Source organism: Hippocampus guttulatus, chromosome 5 (genome assembly GCF_054856545.1).
Source record: "Hippocampus guttulatus isolate MCC_2025c chromosome 5, RoL_Hgut_1.0, whole genome shotgun sequence".
Taxonomy (NCBI): Eukaryota; Metazoa; Chordata; class Actinopteri; order Syngnathiformes; family Syngnathidae; genus Hippocampus; species Hippocampus guttulatus.
The window spans coordinates 5463347-5477251 of NC_141265.1; the positions used below are offsets into that span (position 1 = coordinate 5463347).

General features: G+C 40.6%; 1 protein-coding gene across 1 annotated transcript in view; it reads left to right on the plus strand.

Moving 5' to 3' along the window:
• Window positions 1-13905, plus strand: part of galnt9 (polypeptide N-acetylgalactosaminyltransferase 9) — a 64697-nt gene that overhangs the window by 45582 nt on the left and 5210 nt on the right. Inside the window, exons 7-9 of the mRNA XM_086112060.1 lie at window positions 9400-9585; window positions 11726-11863; window positions 13792-13887. Coding sequence (XP_085968186.1) covers window positions 9400-9585; window positions 11726-11863; window positions 13792-13887 — 420 coding nt within the window. The remainder of the gene's footprint in view (window positions 1-9399; window positions 9586-11725; window positions 11864-13791; window positions 13888-13905) is intronic.

Genomic DNA, 13905 nt, shown 5'->3' on the forward strand with positions numbered 1-13905 from the left:
CAATCAGCCTGCCATGCATGTTTTTGGAATGTGGGAGGAAACCAGAGTACCCGGAGAAAACCCATGCAGGCCCGGGGAGAACATGCAAACTCCACACAGGGAGGATGGAGCTGGAATGGAACCCGGTACCTCTGCACTGTGAGGTTGATGCGCTAACCACTGGATCACCGGGCCGTATCACTCACACACACACGTGCATATATATATATATAAACCAGATGGTTAATAAAATCACTTTGAACATTTCTTCAGGCAATTCCCAATAGGTGCTGCTTTAAAGTCAGGTGTGGCTTCATAGTCGTTCAAACAGGGAACATTTGCACCACTGATATACGAAACTCATTCATTGAGTAACCCTGCAAACAATTACATAATATGCAATTATCTATTTTAGTGCACATGTCTATCGTGTATGTATTATTGGAGTTTGATTAATTTCCATTCAGATTATACATTGGGAAAGTCCTGTGTCGTGGACTATTCATGTGTTTTATTGTTCTGTTGAAATTGGTCAGATTAAGCCCCCAAAACAATATACTTATTTGTAAATCCAAATATATTTGATGTTATTTGTGTTGCAGTTACATTTATGGATTAATCAACCTAAAAACTACTAAACTAGTTGAGGCGCATAGAACATAAGATAAGATAAGATAAGATTTTATTTGTCCCACACTGGAAAAAAAAATATTGCTGTCAAGAAAATTTTGAGGTTGACTTCCCCTTTAAAGGAAAATGTGTGTGTGTGTTTTTTTTTTAAATGTCTGATTAAATGTTGCCATTCGAGATTTTAGTCACACTAAATCAGGACTGCTATTGATCTACAGTAGCTCTGGCCTTGAACTCGGTACAGTCTGCAGCTTCCTGCAGCAAGAGCGGCGACCTTGTGAAGGACAAGACTGTTGCTCTGAAATGGCAATAAACCCCGGCCATCTGTGGACACCGGCCACTCTGGCAGCTTCTAAATCACCAGCATGACCGAGCACATCAAGAAGCAAATGATAGTGGGCACTGACCATATGCGAGTCACTTTCAACACGGGGCAAATTAAAAAAGATGATAACAAATCTTTGACTGTGGACAAATTCCTCCACAGCATTACATTTAATTAGGAGGTAAGAGACTCAGAGACATGCCGTACATTTGTCCTTTCATTGGTTTTGTAAGCAACGCTCAGTACATTGCATTATTAATGGACCTTGTCCTACCGTGAAGAAACTCTGTGGAAAGTTTCTCTTCTGTAATACTGTACTTCCCCCATTGTCAAGTCTGAATGAAAATGGTCTCAAGAAATTGAGTTTGAAAGACCAGTTAATGATTTTATTATTTCAGGCTTTATCTGGACAGAGGCCTTAATTATATCCAGTTGAGGTCTCGGCTCTTCTTTCAAGTATCTTATTCATGATCCTCAATTGATTCTTGCTCTCACCATGTAGTTTGAGCAGCAACATGGGTGGAACCAGCTGCCCTCTACTGATTTAGGGGTGGTAGCATTCGATATTGATCCAGCCTTTGTCTTTTTCAAAGGCTGCATTATTTAAAGGCCCAGTCAATCTTTTCAAGCTTAATGGACTCCGTTTTAATTACACCGTTGTTGATTATCGTATGTTTGAGCTCACATCTGGATCGGGGAAGTCATGCCAGTGATAATAGATAAAGCTGTAAAAGCTGTCCAATGCGAGTTATTGTTCTCCATGGGGATGCAAACTCCACAGAGGAAGGCCGGGGCCAGAATCGAATGCTGCCATTCTGCACTGTGAGGCGGCCATGCTAACCAGCCCTCCGCCATGCCACCAGTTGTTGTGTCATTTGTGCTTAATAACGCATATATTTTATTTTTCTTGGACCGATAAAACTTAAACTGGACAATTTGCCGAGCTGATCCAGGCTCTGGATATATTTCCATCATGAAAGGTCTGTTTTATTTGTCTTATTTGATTTCTACAGTAAAACCATGACATAGTGTTCGACATACAGTAGTTTGTGAAAAACATTTTGATGTCTCGACTCCTCATAAATCACTGTCACTGATTAAGGTTCAAGGCCAGCATTAATTAGAGAGACCTTGTCAGCTTGCCTTTTATTAATATAAACCCTCCACCTCATTATGACCTCTGCCAAGATACTCCCTACTTAAGTGTGCTGTGCAAGGGGATGTCCTCTCTGCAGGCATTATCATCACCATCAATAAAGTTACTTTTAAGAAGCCGAGCTGGACCCATACTGCCTCCTTATTACTCAATGTACTCCCCCTAAGCATCTCTTAATTAGATCATAAAATTACAACTGTCAGATGTCTTTGACTCTGGCTGAAAATGGAGAATGACCTCACCAGGCAGAAGGTGTGTCTGGGGTGCTCACAGGCACTGATTTTGCTACTGCAGCAAATTAACAATCGTATGAAAAGCAAGGCCAGGAAGCTCATGGAATTATCTTCTGACAAAGACAGGACCTCTGGGTAAAGATTCACTATATTGACCATCAACATGCCCAATAGATCATACGGATGAATGGTACAAGGAGCAAGTGTGAATTCTGATGGGAATATAATTTTTTCAAGAACGTAAAGGGATTGATCATAAGAAGGGGATAAGGCTGTCTTCTGCAAACAGGCTCGCAGTAATTAAATAATTTTCAACATTCCTCACCAAAATCCCAAATGAGCGATTTTGCTTTGCTGTGTTTCCATACACTGCTCCTGCAGGATGCGTTAAAAAGGCAGAAAACTAATTGTTTATGTGACCAAGGAAGAACCTTTACTGATTGTTTAATTCTCTTGTCAATGCAAAGAAGCCCGTCTGTCCGCAGGTCTTTCGCTCTCTTAGTTAAAAGTTCCTAGCCTTTTTTAAAACTCATTCACTCCCAAAGACATTTGTAAACGTCTTTTCATACTTGGTCTAGAATTGGCTGGTACTGAATGAGTTAATAATGTGTCTTTCACAAGGGCCAGACTCCTATGATAATCAGGTCAAGTCAAGTACAACTTTATTGTCAAATACAGAACAGATGAAATTTCTTCCCTCTCAAGACAACATGCAACAAGAGGAGCCGCCGTGGGTGCCCGCGTCACCATCAAAAGAAAAGTTAACATAAAATGACAAAATAATACAAGACAACACATAAGACACAGACAATCGTGCAATCTGAACCACTTTCCTGCATACACTTTGTTGTTTGAAGCAGTTATAGATGAAAGAGGAGCGAATCAAAGTGTCCTTTTCACCAGTGGATCAAAGACATCATGCTGAAATGTGCACACGTCTGCTACGAGCTAAGTTTGAAAGCAACAAGAAGCTGTAGCATCCATTAACGAAAACTGCTTTTAACAATTGTGAGTCTGCAGTTCTACCCTGTTTAACAGGGGACTGCGGGTCACTTGCAGCCCTCAGTTTCTGCTCATGATGCTTCCCTGCTGGGTTTATTTAACCCTTTCCTGCACCCTCTAACGGTTAGAGGGTGCATGTCCCTGAAAGGGTTAAATAGACCCCCTCTCGGACTGTCTGTTCAATTATCAATAACTGCAGTATCTGTGTTCAGGTATGGTCTGAAAAAAATTGAAACATTGCAGTCTTTCAGCTTAAAAACAAAACAAAAAAAGAGCACTTGATCCAACAGTTCTTGCTAATTTTGGGCCTTTTTCCAAACTGCCTTTTCTTTTGTTCATTTGCACTGCTGACACGCATGGACATCAAAATGAAAGCAGCGCATACTTGACATTTTGTCAGTATTTCGTATTTATTTCAGGCAACAGCAATTCATGATGGTACGCAGGGAAATGAACAATTACAGAACTTACTTCATATCGTACTTAAAGAAGTGTTTCACACACAAAGGATCAAGATGAATGCATTAGAAGGAGTGGGAAGAAGAAAATAATTTTTTGACTCCCTAACGGCTGTAGAAACTGTGATCGGGCTGAATGAGGCATATGTGGTGAATGAAAGCAGACTGATTAGCTTTTGGCTCTAATCAAAATCAAAACAAATTTGAAAATATCTGCTTTTAGTTTAGAAAACAATGAGCAACATTTTCCCTGTGATCTGACATGTTACAACCAAAATAACCACACTATGAAATTACTAGAGACTAGATTTTTTTGGATTACAATAATGCAATTTGCTTTAACAAGTGTTTGGATTTAGTTTGTAGATGTCAATGGGTTTTCTCCGGGTACTCCGGTTTCCTCCCACATTCCAAAAACATGCACCGTAAGTTAATGGAACACCCCCCCCCCCCCCTCGGTGTGATTGTGAGTGTGAATGTTTGTTCGTCAAGGTGTGCCCTGCGATTGGCTGGCAACCAGTTCTGGGTGTCCCCCGCCTACTGCCAAAGACAGCTGCGATCGGCTGCAGCATGAGAATAAACGGCTCAGATAACGGATGGATGGCTATTTCATCGAGAAAAAAACATCCTCTCCTTCTGTGTTGGTTTTAGTGTCTTAGCCGTAGCAATGTGCACATCCTGACTGGATGTGATTTTCATTTTTATGGTGTGCATTATTTTTCTCATTTATAATTCAATGACATTCACAAGTCTCCAGAATTATAGACATTCTGAGAATTCAGTGAGTCACAACTCTTTTTCAGGTTACGCTTGGTGGGTGTGTCAGAAGTCTGGATGCAGGAATACACATCGATAAAAAGTGCCCAAGCATAAAAAAAGGACCAAGACCCAATTGGGAGAATTTAGCTCATAGAGCAGTTGATGAAAGCTGAACTCCAGATGACCTAAGGCATCTCTTACACTTTCAGCAAGCCCGAGGCCTCTGTTTGTTACTGTAGGGAAGATTTCTTATGCATGTCTGTCGGGATGACGTACCGTATTAACTTTGCATGACCTCAGCCCACACTTTCATCATTCAAGTTTGGGTGTGAAACTCCTGAAAGACTCTTCTCCCTCCGTTTCATCTTGCAACACTATTTGGAAGCGCCAACCTTGCAGTGTCAGAAAACCAGTGGGCTTGAGTCTTTGTTTATCAGTGTTTGAGAGCGTATGACTTGAATACTGTCGGGTTAGAAAATGATCATTTCGATCACTCTTTCAGGCCGCGCACAATTGTTTTTGTTGACTTGGGCTGATGTACATCATGTGGCTGAATATCACATTTTACACCAGGATCTTCGTGAATATAAAATCTTTGGGGCATTTTTTTGTGTGTGATAATATACACACACACAGACACACACACACACAAAGTGTCACAGAAGATCAAGTGTACTGCACTCCTGTTTCCTGTCCTATGGATGGGGCTGAGTCACGGTTCTGGTGGAAATCTGTTTAATGCTGTTCATGCTGCTTATGCTTTTTATAGCTTGTACGTTCTGCAGCCCCAAGGAGCTGATCACTCAAATGGCCTAGATGCAATCAACCAACCACAAGTACAGTGATGATGAAATTAATTAAGCTATTACATTACACTACATAAAAATCCCATGTGTTAGGCGCTCAGTTTTAATGACACAGTGTGCGATTTTATGAAAGGTCAATGCCGAATGGACTTCAGAGATGCAGTCCAGAGGACAATCTGTGTGTTCAAAAGAAGTGGGGGAATTTCTTATTTTCTTTTTTCATCCTTCTGAAATCTGGACCAATGTAAGCTTTCACACACATCCCCATTGAGGACGAACTGACTGATGCAATACTTTTGTGTTTTTAACTTTTGATGGAATTTCAACAATTCATCTCAAATTTTTTTCTTTTTTTTTGTGGCAAATGTTTGCATAATTTATAGTGGCCCCAAATCAGGAAGAGACATCAGTCAGACGACGGCAGTAAAGTAAGGAGCCAAGCATTGTAATATTGTTTCCCGGCTTGGTTTATCCTGTTCTGTTGTCATCTTGTGTCTGAAAACAGTGACTAATCGCCGCCAAAATTCTTAAGCGCATTGCAACTCTTGTTCACTTCATGTGAAAATATAAAAGTGATCGGCAGGTAATCATCAACGACGTCATGTATCACCACATTTTTTAAACTACTGCATATTTAACATGCTGACTTGTTCCATTGAGACCTTTGAGGAGCTTTCATGATTTGACTTCAGTGTCGTTACTTCAAAGGTTGTATTTTCACAGAGTTCTCGGATGCAGAATTCTTTACCCTTACTACACGCATCCTGTTACAGTACGATATACGATGTGCACAAACTGAAAAACGATACCCGAAATCCAAACGTGAAGAACAATGCTTACGCTGCATTTTAGCAACCAGAACACATTTTTGGGGAATATTTCAACCAATCATGTGAAATATGTATGACCCAGCTAGCCTGTCAAGTCATTAAATAAACATTGGTCTTGCTAAATCTCTTACAACCATTTGAATATGACTACTTTTGACTTGATTCCAAATACTGTTCAAAGGCCATTTTATTCCTTTGCAGCTTTGGCGGCAAGCGGATCGTATATTGTCCGTTGGAACACTGAGTTAACACAATGATCGCAGTATTATGTAATGCTAGGCATTGTTTTCTTCATTTAATAGCTCGTTGGATAAAATGATATGCCACCTTGACTTTCGGGGTTTTATTAGCGCTCCTCACTAGAACCAGAAGCAAACAGTCGCACATTTCAATGTGACACATTTTGTTAACTCTTTGGCCCACACAATCACTTGTGGTACTCCACAGTATAAAATGTCAAAACGAGGAGCTGGCCAAAGGAAATTAATTTACAAACTTGGCTGCCGTATCCCGCCTCTTGCCCAGAGTCAACTAGGATGAGCTCATCCATGACCCTAATGAGGCCAAGTGCTATAAAAAATGAATGGCTGGATAATGGGATTCATCTCACGTGTTCCAAGGTCATGTCCATGTGTTTAATTTCTGCTCCAATATGTGTAAAAAAAAAAAGGAATGAAACACCAGTTTGTTTTATCAGATGCAGAAATAAATGTCACGACTGTATACGCTGTATTGCCACAATCCAGCTGCATTTCATGAAAAGTAATTTGAAGCAAAAGGAATCGCTATTTGTTCCAGGTGGCGAGTTAGCTATCAGGTCTGTGACTTTTTGGAAATGGAAATATTGATCTTCAATGTTCTCGTGGTGTCAGCCGGTTAACTGCTAAAACTTCAATTATCCATAGGTGTGCATACAGAGTGAGTTAGGCATGCACACACAGACACATGCACATGCGCACACACACACACACACACATTATTCCCAGTATTTGTTAGAGGGGTTGAACGACTTGAATTTTTTTGTAATCGACTCTATGACGTGCATTAATGCTCACACAATCTGACTGTTTTAGAATCTAATTATAAGTCAGGGGCTTGTGTCTGCGGCCACCTTACCTTGTCTCAGCAGAAGGTGGCGAAACCAATGCAGGCTCAACTTCTTATTCATACATTAGTGTTTCATTTTTGCAATCAAGAGGTCATTGATGAACCATGACTTTGTTTCATTGTGTAAAAAAGTAACTATTAAACCAAAGCGCGTACGGCATGTTTTGCACTTGGAGCAGCAGGTACTTTTGTGGTTCATCGAGAAAGACTCTTAAAGAAGATTATTGCTGACGATGAATGGACAAAATGTACGAATATAATAAATGCTTTTTGCTTCACACATTGACATGAGCTGTATGGTGTGCTCCCGAGAGCAGCATACATCAATGAAATCGCACCGCAATTTCCTTTTTAAGCAAAACTGTCATTCATGAACTCATTTAAAAGTCAACATTGTTTTAGCAAGCAAGTGATTTCAGGCTGCTCTGTAATTGCTTCCTTTCAGTCTGAATACGGAGCCGTAAGCAGATAAATGCGTATTGCTTTCAGACTTGACATGATTTCATTACACTGTTTTCAAACTACTTCTGTTCTCTTTTTTGATGTGAACTGGTTCATGAAACAACACCTGCACCTTAAGGTCGCTTATTTGGGTACAAAGGTGGCATGATCCAAATCCGTGTGTTTTATGTGTCTATTATCCTGTTTACGGCTGCGGGTGAACGGGATCCTAACCCAGGCGATTTTGGGCAAAAGGCATGCTACAACCTAAATGAGTTGCTAAACACAGGACAGAGCAAGATAGACAACCCTTCACACTCACATTCACACCCTCACAGAGCAGGAACTTAACCCAAGCGACCTGTATGGAAGTCAGATGAATGCTCCTATCCAAATTCAGGTTCACTTTTCAACTAATGACTAAAAAGATGGTGTGAATAAACCATAAGCTATGAATGTGCACCGGAGCTCCTAAAATTGCATTTGTGACGCATTTAAGCTTAAGATGGTCAACTGAGAACTGGCTGCACTCTTGCTGCGCTACTCCAAAAAGAGTCTTGCATTCATATTTTCTGCCATGCAGGAGGTCTCATTTTGGCTTTCAGTGAGAAGTGAATGGCTCGCAGTGTCTGGTGCACATTGTGACAATCATTATGTAGTGACTCTGGGTTGGGTTGTAGGAGCTATGCAGTTTGTCTGAGGGAAAGTCTCAAACGGATATTGTCACATCCTGATACCACTGTGTGAGGTGATCGGAATGAGAGGAGTCGAGACGATTTGCTTTTGCACTTTCACAATTCTTATCTTGTGCTGCACTCCTGTGTAAGGATTGTTTAATGGCCTCATGGCCGCCTGCCTCAGTCTTCTCACCTTGAGTGTGTCGACCTAAGTGTCAAAACATCCTTCGGTTTTCTATCCATCAGTTCTCTCTGTGTGATGTATACTTTCCCAGATGACATACTATTGCCAGGATTTATTCACTTTACACACTCCTGTGCCAAACAGACAGTATTCTGTTATTAGTGAATTCCCTTTCGGAGATTGGAGATTTTCTGTCACTGTAAAAAAAGCCCTGAGAGTAATTGTTGCCTCCCTTTCGCATAAAATAATAATTTCAGCATCTATTGAAAAGGACAGGAGACAAGTTTCACTCCATCATTTTGCTTTCTTAGCACTGATATGACATGGATGATTGTTAAGTAAGGTCTGTAGGTGCGCAACATTCCATGTGTAGCAACATTTGTTGGCAATCAGAGCTGACCAGTTGGACCACAGCACAGCATCTCAAGATGACACTATGATTCTCCTCAGCAGGGGTTTCCACATCAATGCTGCGAATTGAAGATACAGTCCTATTTTCGCTGGGCCCCTGTGAGTCATTGGTCAGTTAGAATGGTCATTGCGAAAGTAACTGGGGCAACAATTGTGTGTGGACGAAAGTTTACTTTCGACTGAGTTGATTCGGTGTTTATTAATTTCTGACTAACCTTTCACAACCTAAAAACTGTCATTGAAATATTGAGTATAGTTTGGAGATTTTTCACATACATCATTTACAGGAAACAAACAAAGGTTCTAAATGACTCTGGCAGAGCTTCCTGTATGCAATGCCTTCCTGTTATGTAAATTAATTTAAGTATCTTGGGATTTTTGTTGTTGTTGTTATTCTCTAGGTGTGGCAGTGCGGTGGTAGTATGGAAGTCCTACCGTGTGCGAGAGTGGCCCACATCGAGCGCACCAAAAAGCCCTACAACAACGACATCGATTACTATGCCAAGCGCAATGCCCTGCGAGCAGCTGAGGTGTGGATGGACGAATACAAATCTCACGTCTACATGGCTTGGAACATTCCTATGAATGTAAGCATTACAGGCTCCATCTACCTTTTCCTATACTCGCGCATGTAGACAGGCAGAGCGGATTCCCGCAGGCAATGTAATAAAATGTCAAAGTTCTGTATTCACTCAACTTGACCGTCACATTGGTGGCACAATGAAGGCAGTGCAAAGACAGACAAATGACAGGGGCCTCATGTGTAATCAGTCAATTTTCAAACACATCACTTAGCTTAATTGCCTTCAATAGTCTATTAAGATTGGCTGTGGAAAAAACAAACAAACTGCTACTATCATTATTTTTTTAAAGTACATAGTGAGTCCTAATTAGTGTCTTTCAGCGATGCACAATGGAATGATGACATGAAGGACATCAGCAAAGCCCTCTGAGCACTGGCCAAAACAGCTGTTCATAAGTGACCAATAGTGGTAAAGCAAGACCAAGAAGAAAGGCCCAATATGTAATGGCACCACTTCCGTCCTGTACTGCTTTTACAAACACAGTGTCATGAAACGTTATTACTCATTGTTCCATTATCTGCACTAGAGAGACTTGGTACAATGGTTATCCAATCTTCCCTTGTTCACAAAACCTCCATATGCACAATCTTTCATTGCACTTATCGACCAAGTTACCCGCTGCGAGCACGACTGCACTGGTGCAGAAGGACTTTATGAATCACGACTGCGGCTTGGCTGAAATGGAATGCATTTGTTGTTGTCACTGCATGGCTACAAAAAGCGCTGTACCATGTAATTGCAGTTGCTACGGAGAGAATGTGAGATTACTTTATTTTGAGATTTTTCCACTGATTTTAACAACAAACCAAGGCAGATAACAAAAAGAGTTTCAGAAGGATTGAGGGGCATATTCGTCCGTGTGCTTATGTCAGAAGAGATGCGCTGCCGTGCAATGTTTTGGTTGTGTAGATTCTCCCCTTGTGCCACTTGCGCACCTTCATGAAATGTATGCACTCTACGTGAAACAACCTTGAAATGAGGGCATTGGCTGACAAATTTGTCAGTGCAACTATTCGACCATAGACTTAAGCGTCTATTCTCTTCCGCGCTCCGGGGCTGTACTAAGGTCTAGCGCCTCTCGAAGGCAAAACACCCTATTGCATTTTTGAGTCATTTCACAGCCGCTGACGAGTGATGGCTGTCACCGGCCGACTCGGCTGATTCGTGCTGACATGTAGACACGGCGGGAGAACACCTGTCCTCATCAACTGTGCATCGGCTGTATATTGTCTCTACAATATTACAATGATGGCCAGACATTGACATCATAGCATTATAATTCTTATATGACCTGTGAGAAGCATTTCCATAATGCTCATGGGACTTGAAGTGAAAGCACTGATGACAAACAATACAGTCATGTTAACAATGGGGCATGAGTCATAGATTTTTGTGTTTTGCAACCGATGCACCCCTTGCACATTGTGTTGCTTGACAACCTGGTCAACACTCAGTTTGCACCATGTCCTAATCAGTCACTTACTGGCAATCTCTTTTACAGGGCAGTAAGTCACGTGGTCCGGCATCTTTTAGTGCAGATACGGTGCTATTTAATTATTGTCCTCCATTTTACCCCAGGAGACCAGCCCACAATTTAGAGAGTGCAGCTCATTCATGCATTTACACTATAGATAGCAAGTGAACCAATCTGCATCTGCGGCAGAGCTGCATACTGCAACTTCTGGATCCATGACGCGAGTTAATTTCACAATCAAATTGTAACATATTTTTCAAATGGAATCTCAATGGAAGTCAAGTCTCATGAAAACTCCACAATCCGAAAATTAGGGCTACTCTCAGACTGACTGAAACACGTCTCTTTGGTGGTTGCGCATGAACTTCCTGGTTACAGATGGTGGGTGCGTCTGAAATCTGGATGGGAGAATCACAGCGTCTTGAAAGTACGCAAGAAAGTTGCGCAAGGAATTGACTTAAGCGTGAATGAGGGAGCTTGTCTCTTTCAACCTTCCACATGTGCACTTTGACAGTATGCAAACTAGCATCTCTCCAACAGATAGTTGCAATTAATTTGGTCGGACTTGAACAGAACTACACATTGAGTACAGCGCTATATATTTTTGTGTTACCCAAATTAAAAGTTCTCAAAAGTATTTAATCTATGTTGATTAACACGTCTTGACAGAACCCAGGGGTTGATTTTGGTGATGTCTCTGAGCGCTTGGCCTTAAGGAAAAGACTGCAATGTCGAAGTTTTCACTGGTACCTTGAACACGTCTACCCTGAGATGCGAATCTACAACAACACCATCACATATGGAGAGGTGAGAAAGATCATTTGTAATTCTAACAGCGGCATGCTTTCAACAGACAAAGAGACCTTTAACTTTGGCTCATACGACAGAAAATTATTCTGTGAAAAATCTGTGTGGGGTGCTCATTACAGATAAACCTTGGTCCACAACAAACCTCCACGGAGATAATTAATATCCAGGTCTTTAAAAAAGTGTTCAAACACATTCTGACAATTCCAGGCTTTTCCTTCTCATTACGTATTACACAGAAAAAGACACGGACTGTACATGAATTATAGATTGTATAGTATACAGATCCTTGTGCCAAGCAGAAATCTATGTATTTTTTTTTTATCCAAAAATGAATTTTAATCAAACTCCTATAGGTCCTCTATTCCAATGAGATTGCCGTGGCCCGGCGTCTTATCTGTCAGTGCCTTTTTCTGCGGTGCAAACCAAACCATCGGGCCAGAACCTTCTCCACTACTGCGCCTGATGGACATGTCACGACCAGGAAATGAACTCATATTCATTCAAATCACATAGAACAAAAGCTCATGCTTGATGCACGGCACCATCTGGGAGCATAGCTAACAGGCAGAGACAGGGAGTGGTCACGGCATAATAATATCCTCTTATGACATAGAATGGGTTTTTGCTTTGAGATTAATAAAAAAAGGGCTGGACATGCATAGAAGTAAATCATTCCCTAAAAATCAGAGACAGTTATTTTGCTTTATTTTTCCAGGTGTCAGACATAGACAAGAAATAGAAAGGTGCAAAACTAAGAAACAAATTCAGCGGTAAAGTGAACTTGAAAATATACCAAACTATTTTTCTTCCAATTTAAATTAAACTAAAACGTCACAAATTTGGAGATGTATGAAGCGATAAAATGACCTGAAATCTACTGTCAAGATGACAAAGGTACACTCCTCCGGATACAAACTTTATAGAGCAGTTCACCTACTAATAAGGGGACTGAAACAAACAACAACTTAAAGAGGACCTGGTGAAAGCATCACAAAATGAGTCATAGGCTAGATTCAGTTATTATAAAGAAATAATTTAAATATTATGACTGAGTCACTTTAATGTAATCAGTGTACCTGTTCCACTACTTTTGCTCATCCAAATATGATGTATTATACTTGAAAATGAAAGTAGAAGTATTGGGCACTTGTCCAATATTCACCTGTTAAAGGGGAAGACAACCCCAAAATGATCTTTACAATCATGTGTTATATCTTGCCCCACGAATCTAAACACACCATTCTGATTAATATTGCGTTTGTGAAATTTGAGTGACTCACTGTGATCAACTGTGATGTCATTTTCAGTCGACAGTAAGTGGCAAAATGGCCGCCCCCCTCAAATGGACAAAAAGGGGTGGATTTTGCTGCTTAACTCATATTCCATAATTCAATATGAAGCAAAATGCCTCACTTTAGACGAGTGGAGACGCATAGAACATCGTACTGCGAATTTCTCCATTGTGAGACAAATAAAGTTTTTCTTATCTTATCTTCTCATCTTACCGTCAAGGCAACTTTTGATCAATGAGCAACTGTGATGCCATTTTCAGTCGACAGCAAGAGGCAAAATGCAAAAAAGTAATAAAATTGCAAAATAGGAAATTATTTACTTGTATTCTTGGACAGAAACCTCTTTTAGTGCTTGGTTAGTAATCTCCATTAATTCTGAAGCCAGAGAAAGTAAGTGAGCAAGCTCTGTTTAAAAAAAAAAAAAGTCAATTATTTTGATTGCTAATTTCTAATCAAATTGACGAAAGGTTGCAAACTCACTGAGAAGTTCATATGAAAGAATGTCATGACGCAATTGATGTTTTGTCGCTATGTGTCAACAGGTGTTCTAAAAACCTTTCATTATGTAGTCAAAAATTTTAAAGCTAATATTTCAAATGAATGGACCATTTGACCTTATATTGTGTCTCCCAGGTGAGGAACAGCAAAGCAAGTGGCTACTGTCTGGACCAGGGCTCTGAGGATGATGACAAAGCAATCCTCTATCCGTGCCATGGCATGTCCTCACAGGTCTGTTCCACAATTAAG